The 11,971-nt window shown below is 32.2% G+C and overlaps 1 protein-coding gene across 1 annotated transcript in view; it reads left to right on the forward strand.

Moving 5' to 3' along the window:
• Positions 1-10,916, forward strand: part of LOC106463629 (Niemann-Pick C1 protein-like) — a gene marked incomplete at its 3' end in the record, with an annotated part of 19,880 nt that extends 8,964 nt beyond the window's left edge. Inside the window, exons 3-7 of the mRNA XM_013923676.2 lie at positions 1,337-1,499; positions 3,457-3,623; positions 6,219-6,744; positions 8,853-9,168; positions 10,793-10,916. Of these exons, the coding sequence (XP_013779130.1) occupies positions 1,337-1,499; positions 3,457-3,623; positions 6,219-6,744; positions 8,853-9,168; positions 10,793-10,916 (1,296 nt within the window). The remainder of the gene's footprint in view (positions 1-1,336; positions 1,500-3,456; positions 3,624-6,218; positions 6,745-8,852; positions 9,169-10,792) is intronic.
• Between the last annotated feature and the right edge of the window lie 1,055 nt (positions 10,917-11,971).

Raw genomic sequence — 11,971 nt, forward strand, 5'->3', positions numbered from 1 at the left:
ATATATATATATATATATATATATATATATATATATTTCTTTTTACAATTTTTTTTTTACATTTGGTTGAATGTTGATTTAAATGCTAAACGTTTTTTTACCATTAAAACTTGTGTACTTGAGAATGATCACACCAGTAAATGAAACATCATGCCTGTTTTAAAAATATCTTACATACTGTTAAAGCTGTAACTTGTAAAAACAATGGTGTGATAATGTAACTAACTGAGCCATATACATTATAATGTATTATTACTCATAGCCATTCACACTTAGTTGAACTCCATACAAAATTTATGTGCAGCTTGTCCATGATAGAAAGTATAGTGACTAACACAGTATTATTAGCCAATCAAAAAAGCAAACTTTTTCCTAATGTTTTCATCCCCTTTTAGTGGATTGTACCAACATTTCTTTTGTACAAACTACAGTCTTTTTTAAACAAAAAAAAAGGACTGAAAGATATTTTCTTGTGGGCTTCAAATATTTGAGTTTGTAATTAGGGAATTTACTGATGATTTTGGTCAAGGAGTGGAGTCAACATTACGCGTGTAGTGTGGGCATGGATAAGTGTACAGGAAATTGTGATGCTGTCTTGAGTAAGAGTCTGTCCTGGGCACTATTCATCTGTCGGACAACATGGAGGCTTAAGTTAGTTGTCCAAGGAATTTTTTAGTTGTCTCAGATGACTGTTAAAATTGAGCCCTAGTATGGCGGTAGTGTTTGAAGATGATTAAACCACAAATTTAATCAGTTTTTATAAACCTTAAGCATCACTCCTCTAACAATTGGATGAGTGAAGAATAAAAGTAACATCACTCCCCTGACTCTTGAATAAGTGAGGAGTAAATGTAACATCACTCCTCTGGCTGTTGAATGAGTGAGGAGTAAATGTAACATCACTCCCCTGGCTGTTGAATGAGTGAGGAGTAAATGTAACATCACTCCTCTGGCTGTTGAATGAGTGAGGAGTAAATGTAACATCACTCCCCTGGCTGTTGAATGAGTGAGGAGTAAATGTAACATCACTCCCCTGACTGTTGAATGAGTGAGGAGTAAAAGTAACATCATACTCCCTGACTACTGCATGAGTTTAAGTCAAAGTAACATCACTAAATGAGTGAAAAGTAAGATATGTTATAAGTACATACAAGTTAGAGTATTATTATAGAGGAATTACACTAACAGTTATGTATTAAAGGGAAGATAACTAAAATGTTTTCTTATAGTTACATTCACTGATAACAGTCAGTATGAACCATCTCGTACAACTTGGATATATGCATACACTGAAAGACAAAGTTTTATTTTGTAACAACTCCATCTGTGTTAATAGGTAGAAGGAGAAACAGGACAATGTGTGATGAACACAGAATGTGGTGTGGATCCAGTCACTAATCTAAAAGCTCCATGTGCCAGTTCTGTTCCTGCTAAGCCTCTTAGAAATGAGACAAGTGTCAAACTACTTCATCAGCTATGTGGCAAGGCTTTTAAAACAGGTTAGAGAAAGATTAGAAATCAGTTAATTTTTTGGTTAAAATAATGCAAACTTAATTTGTTTTTGAATTTAAAATAAAATTGTACTGACAGGTTTTTTATGCAACTTGTGAGTTTTTTGAAATTTTCATATATAATATATCCAAACATTTTATTGAAATGTGAAAAGATGGGTATTGACCTTAGGGATGTGATTTATCACAGTAATGTTGATACTCTGCTCATTGTAACAAGTAATTTAACTGAAACGTGATGAGGCAGATTTTGACCCCTGATATGTGTCACAGTAATGTTAATATAATGTTCAGTGCTACATTGTAACAATAATTATTTTACTGAAATCTTAATTTAATGTTAATAAAAAATACCCTTGATGGAAAAAGGTCTGCCTTTCAAAACATTCTAGATAACATAATTACTTTCCTCCAGTCCTATAACATGATTTCCTTTCTCCATAACTACTACATGATTACTTTCCTCCACTCCTATAACATGATTACCTTCCTCCAGTCCTATAACATGATCACCTTCCTTCATAACTACTACATGATTAGCTTCCTCCAGTCCTATAACATGATTACCTTTCTCCATAAATACTACATGATTATCTTCCACCAGTCCTATAACATGATTACCTTCCTCCAGTCCTATAACATGATCACATTTCTCCATAACTACTACATGATCACCTTCTCCAGTCCTATAACATGATCACCTTTCTCCATAACTACTACATGATCACCTTCTCCAGTCCTATAACATGATTACCTTCCTCCAGTCCTATAACATGATTAACTTCCTCCAATCCTATAACATGATCACCTTCCTCCAGTCCTATAACATGATCACATTTCTCCATAACTACTACATGATCACCTTCTCCAGTCCTATAACATGATTACTTTCCTCCAGTCTTATAACATGATTACCTTCCTCCAGTCCTATAACATGATCACCTTCCTCCAGTCCTATAACATGATTACTTTTCTCCATAACTACTACATGATCATCTTCTACAGTCTCATAATGTATTTTTCAGTGAATTTTGCACTACTAATTATTAAAATCTAGAAATTCCCTTACTTGTAATATACTTCATGAGGATTTTCTGCAGTAAACCCACAGACAATTGTGCAGGTTGTGAATCAGTTTTAAAGAGAAACTGTAACCACAGTATATAGTTACAAACTTTCTGGTTCTGGATATATATATATATTATATTGGTGAAACGGGTAGAACTATTAAGGAACACCTTTGAGCTCTGAATACATCTGACAGTAAAGTCGGTGGCTGAAGATTTTGTTGACAAACGATATAATTGATAACAGCAAACATTCTTACTCACTGCTCCAGTTTTCTAGATAGCAATTTCAAAGAAGAATTATTAATTTTAGAGAATTAGCAAGCCACAGTTAAACAAAAAATCACTTTGGACTTTTTAATTATTACTGTTTGTATTTAATTAGTATAATAATATATGTGTGCTTTAAATAGTATAATTTTATCTGTTTGCATGTACGTTCAATTTCACAATGTATAACAATATAATTTTACAACATTTGCTTATATATATATGTTATTGTGTAAAGTACACCTTATTGCAAACACTCAAATTATTTTTAAATCTTTTCTATAAGCTTAAATGAGTTAACAAATATCTTGTTTGGCTCTCTGAAGCCATATTGGTGAAATTTTGGCTTAAGTGAAACCAGTTATGTTTTCTGGAGTAATGGGTCATGTTTTTTGTTTTTTTAACAATGAATACAATTCTCCACTTCAGACTTGAAACTCTCATACTTTTCTGAAGTATTGTTATTTTGAATGAATTTTTTTTCAAAAATGTGAAAATATAGTGTTATTTAAAACCCAATAGTTGCAAAAAGTAAAACAGAGTTATCTAAGTGAATAATCTTATTATTTATTTGGTAGAATACAAGTATATGATTTTGTTTGCCATAGATTTTGATAGTCCTGTATGCTGTGATGAGTATCAATTATCATCTCTGGGCGATCAATTAAAGGGACCACTAGCTCTTCTACTTCAACGCTGTCCATCCTGTTTTACCAATTTGGCCAACTTATTTTGTATGATGACTTGTTCTCCAGATCAAAGTTCATTTATTCAGGTATTAACAGTTCTTATAACATTTTGCTTACATAACAACTTGGTTTGAGGTCACTGAATTTTAATTTTTAAATTACATCTATACCATTTAAATGGAGTATTAAGAAAGTTTAGTTAACTTAAGAATAATTAGATTATGAATGTCTAGTAATGTAAACTGTACACTTTTTTTCCTCTTATTGAACCCTCATTTCTTATTTTGTAACTGCTTTAGTCATACTGAATAATTTATATACATATTACATGGTGAACATAATATCTGTTCTGATGATATAACATATATATATATATCTATATCACTGTGCAGTGATGTGCAAACCTTTTCATGGCATCCCCTCTCTAAACATGCATCACGGCATCCCCTCTCTAAACCCCATATATAAATAAAATACTTCTTGATGTGGCAAACAGTTTCAGTTTATTTGGCAATTTAGTTTATAGGATGGACTTGAGTTTGGAATAAGATGAGATCTGTTCTTGGTTGAATTGTTGACACAGCAACTCGGAGATTCCCCTCTACTTGCAGATGAGAATGCTATTTTCTTTTTCATTTCTGTCAGAGCAGAAAATACTGACTCACATAGATTCATTGATGTGAAAGACAAAAGCACATTCATCACTTTTCTTGACAGGTCAGAGTATTCTTTGTGAACCAGCATCCAGAAGTACCTAGGTTTTAACTTGAATTCTTCCTAAAGAGTTTTATCACTGGAAATTTATGGGCTTGTCTTCAACTGACCTTGGCAGGTGAAAAGTTATGCTACCATTAAATGGATTTCAAAACTATTCATGTTCTCCCATTGATTCTTGGATTGATCTGCAGATTAACACTGAAGGTTTTTGAGATGAATAGAAACAATGTCACAAATAACACTGTGATTTTACTAATTTTCTTCCAAGATTTCTTTGAGACATGGAAGCATTTCACAGTTTCCATTTTGATACTGGTTTTTACCACAGGACAATTTATTTGCGAAATGCAGACACTTTGTCACTGAGCTGCAAGATTGGTGAGGTTATCAAAATATGAGGTAAATAGTACAATACTAGAAGTATCCATAAAATGTGTTGTTAGTGTGGAGTTGCAGTGTAGCAAAAAAAATAAATTTTTTCAGCTGTTAGGTGCAACTGAGTACCTTCCCATGAGACAATCTGTGCAGCAGGAGCTTTTACATGGATCACATTTCTCCACAAAGAATGGAAAACAGTCTGCTGTTTGGAGCTCTTGATTTCACAACTTTGTTTACTTTGGGTTGCACTTTCTTTGAAGCTAGAGTTTCCCTGTGTATGAAGCAATGTGTAAATGTTACATATTGAGCAAGAGCATTTACTTTAGGTCTAAACCCTTTCTTTTTTTCTTAAATGCACCTCCTTATCGGTGCATACCCCAACACAATTAATCCAAGAAAGATTGTTTGTGATGAAAAAATCATCAATAAGCAAGAATATTGCTCCTCTGTAACTCCAGTGCTTGAAATAAAAATAGAAACTTTCACGCACTTCCTCTTTGTAACATTATTGTAAAAATACTGGTAGCTGAGATCAATTTCCCAAATCCGTCATTTTAATCAACTTGTATGGCTCATTTTGGACTCTTCTGGATGCCTTTTATCAGTTGTTTTTATGTCAGCAGAGATTATATCTATTAATTACTTTTGTGAGAATTGATATAACTGTAATTTTGATTAATCAATTGGTGAAATAATCAAAAATGCTAATTTTGATTACTGATTAATTCATGTAACACTGATTGATGTGGGATCTTTGGAAATTAGCTTAAACAGAAAGTATAGAGATTGAAATAGAAAAGCCTATCAGAACCTACTTAAAGACCATGATAGACAGTAATCTGTCATCATAGCAAAAGATAGTTCTTACACCAAAGACAGTGAGAAATCTGGCATGGCATTTATCTCCTTGGGGAACAACAACTGCATAAGGCTGATGGAGCATACAAATTTCACACAAGCGACACAAGGGTGGATGTGGAAACTGTAAAGCAAGCTCTCCTCTAGAGTGCTGAAAGCAACAAACCACAAATAGACCAACATAATATTTGTGACTGATTCACACTCAGAACTTCTTAAAATTTCAGAGTGTTGGTCCCCAGATGGATGGTAGAAATTAAAGCAACTACATAGTAAGACCATCACCTGGATTTATGTGCCAAGCTATGCAGTGCTAAAGCTAAATGAGGAAATGACAAGCAAAAGATGGGGAATCATTAAGACAGTATGTAGTAAGAAAACTACTGGTTATGTCAGAAAAAAAGTGTTTCACTTTCCATTAGGCAGTGGATTTCCACATGAGAAGTTAGTGTCTGTTAGCACAGGCTCTGGGGTTGATACTCAGAACTCAACTCAAAAAAGAAACTTGTTCCCATTTTTTAATTCATGTTCTAAAAATGTCATTTCCTAGTTTTAACATACATAATTACATAAATGGGGCATCAGCTTGTGTTTCCTAAAGCCTTGTTAATATTGTGTTTAAATGTTTTATTTAACCTTCATCTTCAGTATTCTTCTGTATCTTTAAATGTGTCTTTGCTCAGATTGAAGATATAGTAAAAAATGTTTTTTTTTCCCTCTTATTATAGGTTACCAAAACAAATGAAACTAGCCAAGGCAAGGAAATGGTCACTGAAATAAGTTACTACATAACAGATGCTTTCTCTGTAGGCCTATATGCCAACTGTGAAAATGTGCAGTTACCCTCAGGAAATATTAGAGCTATCATTGTTCTGTGTGGTAAATGGGGTGATAAGTGCACTCCACGTCACTGGTTAGAGTTTATGGGAACTCATGACCCTTCACCTTTTCAAATAAACTTTAAGTATTATGAAGGACCAGTACATGTTGGAAATCAAACTTACTTGCCAATGGACACACACATTATTCCATGCTCTCAAGCAGTTACTCCTCGTGGTGAGGCTTGCAGCTGTGTAGACTGTCCTGCAAGTTGTGATACCCCCATGTTTCCTACTTTTCCTCCACCTCCACTTGAATGGCATGTTTGGGGGATACCAGGAATGTGGGTGGTTATGAGCTTTGTTTTCATTGCAACTGTTATAGCAGTGGTGATCGGTTTTGTCTTGAGTACTCTACTTGGAAAAAGGGAAGAAGGTAAGGTCAGATTAATAATAAAACTTTCACTGTTGAGTGTTTCAGGGTAAATTAAATTCTAGTTATGTACACTGGAGAGAGAACAATAATAAAGTTGCCACTACTGTGGTGTTTCAGGGTGAGTGAAAGCTTTATTATTACACTCTCCAGTTTACATAACTAGACCTGAATGAAAGCTTTATTATTACACTCTCCAGTTTACATAACTAGACCTGAACTCACCCTGAAACACTACAACGGCCGTTGTAGTGTTTCAGGGTGAGTTCAGGTCTAGTTATGTAAACTGGAGAGTGTAATAATAAAGCTTTCACTGTTGTAGTGTTTCAGGGTGAGTTCAGGTCTAGTTATGTAAACTGGAGAGTGTAATAATAAAGCTTTCACCCTTATAATGTTTCAGGGTGAGTTCAGGTCTAGTTATGTAAACTGGAGAGTGTAATAATAAAGCTTTCACCCTTATAATGTTTCAGGTGTTAAAATGAAAAATATCTCATTGTAATTTTTGAAGGAAATAAAGCGTAACTTGTTGATGTTTCACAAGACTTGCATACTAGTGAAATCTAAGGATTAGAAGAAGTCCATTATGTATAAATCTTAGGACCCTCTATAGTTATTATGACTGTAAGATGATGAATGTAGTGCTTGTGAAATTATACCATCCATATATGTTTAACCTACAATATAGTAATTGTTTTCTTTATTACATATGTAGGGTTTGTCTAGATTCTTTTTCATAACTACCAGTACTGCAAGAGAATGCATCTATATATTTTTAACCTATAATATTTGTATTATGTTCCTTGGTACTAATAATTTTTTCCCATAACTGTTAGTACTGTAAGGGTGTTATCTACATAGACTTAAACTTGTGTGCTACGTTCAACATTATCATTGTATTGAGAGGGTGTTATCTACATAGACTTAAACTTATGTGCTACGTTCAACATTATCATTGTATTGAGAGGGTGTTATCTACATAGACTTAAACTTATGTGCTACGTTCAACATTATCATTGTACTGAGAGTGTGTTATCTACATAGACTTAAACTTGTGTGCTACATTCAATATTATCATTGTACTGAGAGGGTGTTATCTACATAGACTTAAACTTATGTGCTACGTTCAACATTATCATTGTATTGAGAGGGTGTTATCTACATAGACTTAAACTTGTGTGCTATCTTCAACAATTTCATTGTTACACTTAACTACAAGATAATGTATTAACACATGAGTAATATCACCAAACTGTAAGTAAACTGTCAGAGTTGTGAGAATAGAATGATTTTATTGAAGTTGACATCCCTTTTTAATTTAACAAGAAAAATCAAAGTTATATTGTTAAATCTTTCAGCAAAAAAAAATCAGTTATATTGTTAAATCTTTCAACAACAACAAAAAAATCAGTTATATTATTAAATTTTTCAACAACAACAACAAAAATCAGTTATATTGTTAAATCTTTCAACAACAACAAAAAAATCAGTTATATTGTTAAATCTTTCAACAATAACAAAAAAATCAGTTATATTGTTAAATCTTTCAACAACAGCAAAAATCAGTTATGTTGTTAAATCTTTCAACAAGAACAGCAAAAATCAGTTATGTTGTTAAATCTTTCAACAAGAACAGCAAAAATCAGTTATGTTGTTAAATCTTTCAACAACAACAGCAAAAATCAGTTATATTGTTAAACCTTTCAACAGCAAAAATCAATTATATTGTTAAATCTTTCAACAACAACAAAATATTAATTATATTGTTAAATCTTTCAACAAAAATAAAATCATAGTTGTATTGTTAGATTTTTCCACTCCTTTCGGCACACTAGCTGCTTTTGTTTCCTTTTCCCAATTGATCTTTTGTATAATCAAAACATTTCACAGAAGACTAGTTTTTCCTTCAGTTTTTGTGTGTGTAGCAGCACATTTCATGTGTAACACAGCTAATCATTTTTCTTTATCCAAAAAATTATTTTGATATTTTATATATGTAGACAAGTAATACATATATTTATAGAGTTACCCTTGAGTAAATCATTCGTTATTAGAGTAGTATTTGTTTGTAAACTGATACTTTACTAGATTAATCTATGTATTTTATCTCCCAGATACAGACAACTTGCTAGACAGCAGTGAAGTGACTCCTCAGGAGGAAGGGGCAGTACATCCATTCCATGATTATAGTAATAATACTCTAGTAAAAGTAGGAGTATACTTAGAATCAAGACTGGAAGATTGCTTTGTATATATGGGAACATGTTGTGCTTCACACCCAGTCCTAGTACTGTTTTGTGGTGCTGTCTTAGTGGCTGTGTTTTCCTGTGGTCTGTTGTTATTTACTGTCATGTCAGATCCTGTGGAATTGTGGTCTGCAAAGCAGAGTGAAGCCAGAAAAGAAAGGGACTATTTCAATTCTCATTTTCAGTAAGATTTCTTCTGTTGTATGAATTGTAAGAATATAGAATTAGTATCATTATTCAACAAAGAACTGGTAATTCATTCTAAACCATAAATCAGGTCCCAAATTAGTAATAGCTAGCTGACAAAATAGCAGGAGGTTTTAGTGTTTAATCAGTGACCATAAGGGGGATCTAGCATTTTTTTGATAATCCAGACATGGTTATGCGTCATTAACGTCAGAGTTTTGTTTTTTAAAAAAGCATGAAATATGTATAGGAAAAAATACTCTATGGTATTTTTCAATTAACATTTTCTTGTAACTTGTTTCACATCACTTTAATACATCTTGAGTTTGAAATGACAGGTAAAAATGGTTTGTTTCATATTTTTTATATCCTTTTTACATTAAGAAGGATATAAAAGTTTACAGTGATTTAAAAAAAGTGAAATCAAGAAGCTGATGAATTCTGGAAAAGCTCATTAGTTATATTCTTTAATCACATGCTTGTTGTCTTTTTTTTTTAACATGGTAGCATTTTAAACTAATTAGCAAACATTGCTGGTGGCCAAAAACATTAGTTTCGGGCCCTGTAAGTTATCTGAAAACACAGGTGGAAATTTCCACTTTCAAATTTAAGTTAAAACACTGTCTATGGAATTTTGAGTCTGTAGTAACTTAAATTAATTTAGGTAAGTGAATAATGTTATGACATTTTGTCGAATTCATTATTCAGTATTATACAGCAGTCCAACTGTTTAATGATTGTATATATAAAACTGTCAGAAATGGTTAATGCTTTATAACTGTACTTGTAGAACTTGTATTTCTAACAAACTGACACTGTTATGCTTTGTGTTTTAAGTATCTTAAATATTTCTCATAAATGGTTTTATTTGATTGATACTAACCATTGAGTTGGCAACTCGGGTAATTTTAGTTATATAATATTAATATATAGTTGAGACAACATAGATTCACTTTATCTTTTCTCCTGCTATGTTTAGGTGCATCATATAAGTATATATTTATTGAGTACTAACCACACTCCTGAGCATTAGCAGTCAGTGAGGACTAATAGCACACACACCTTTTTCAAATACAATAATTATTGTGCTTTTAGAAGAATTTGTTCAAGTGGTTTTGGTTTCTTTGTTTTAATGTACTCTTTCAGTGCTGTAGTCTTTTTCATTGTTATGAATATATTGTTTGATACTTATTACTATTACCATAGAAAAGCTCGGTTTAGATTTTGTCTATTTTATATATATACATCTGTGTAGTCAGTAGACAAACATGGTAAAGTTGATTAAAAAAAAAAGTACATACGTGTTTTGGATGTTCATCAACAGAATTTGTTTTACCATTGTGTTTATTGTCTGTGCTTTCCTGCTTGCTCTGTACTCTCTCTATCAGTCTTACTGATTTGAATTTTTTCTTATGAATGTTCATTGGTAGATATAGTATTTATTGAATTCACTCTCTCTCATCCAAAATATCCATATTATAAGAAGGTTTCCTGCCATAGATTTTGTACTAATACTTTACAGTTTTATTTTTCTACTGTTACAACCATTATATATGTAAATAGTATATATCCACAGTTATATGCTGTACTGAACTAATATAAAGTTCTTAAATTCCACATAGACCATTCTATCGAACAGAACAAATGATTATCACCAGAGTTGGAGGAGAGCCCATAAGATACATAACACCAACTAATCAGAATCTCACTTTTGGACCAATATTTGATAAAAAGTTTCTTCATGAGGTAGGATAAGAATGTTAGAAATGTTGTTTAAATAGGAGTTATTTCTTTTTTCAGAAAGTAACTTTATAAATTTAATAATGAATGATATATATGTTTACATGTTTTAAAGCCCTTTTGTTTCCCCCACATGCTGTAGTACTACTACGTTCCCTTTTCTCTGTCATAAAAAATTGTAAACAACTACTAACAACTAATAAATGGAACACAAAGACTTGTGGGTCTTTACAGTAAAAAAATAACATATATGCTATTGAGTGTTAATAAGCAAGAGTTCACTGTTTAGTTTTAAAATGTTTATAAGATCAATTGAATAGGAATAAAAGATATGTTTGCTTCTTATTATTCTGTTACCCTATGTATACCAGATGTATACCAGAGAAAACACTTAGTCCAACATCCTCCCCTAACACTTCATCTCCTCCCTTCACACATGCTTGAAGAGTGTCCTCATTTGTCAATGAGCTCCTGCCCATTTAATTTTCTCTTCCTGCCCATAGTGCTGTATATTCATCCTAATGGATAAAATGACAATGCAGGGTATAACTTAAAAACTTGTAATTTGTGTCCAACCATAATGTTGAACATTTGTCCTAATCGACAAAATGATAACTAAACATTGTTGTCATTTATGTCAACCAATAATGTTGAACATTTGTCCTAATCGACAAAATAATAACTAAACACTGTTGTCATTTATGTCAACCCATAATGTTGAACATGTGTCCTAATGGACAAAATGATAACTAAACATTGTTGTCATTTATGTCAACCCATAATGTTGAACATTTGTCCTAATGGACAAAATGATAACTAAACACTGTTGTCATTTATGTCAACCCATAATGTTGAACATTTGTCCTAATGGACAAAATGATAACTGTTGTCATTTCTGTCAACCCATAATGTTGAACATTTGTCCTAATGGACAAAATGATAACTAAACACTGTTGTCATTTATGTCAACCCATAATGTTGATCATTTGTCCTAATCGACAAAATAAAATGATAACTAAACATTGTTGTCATTTATGTCAACCCATAATGTTGAACATTTG

This window comes from Limulus polyphemus, unplaced genomic scaffold (genome assembly GCF_000517525.1).
Source record: "Limulus polyphemus unplaced genomic scaffold, Limulus_polyphemus-2.1.2 Scaffold1449, whole genome shotgun sequence".
Taxonomy (NCBI): Eukaryota; Metazoa; Arthropoda; class Merostomata; order Xiphosura; family Limulidae; genus Limulus; species Limulus polyphemus.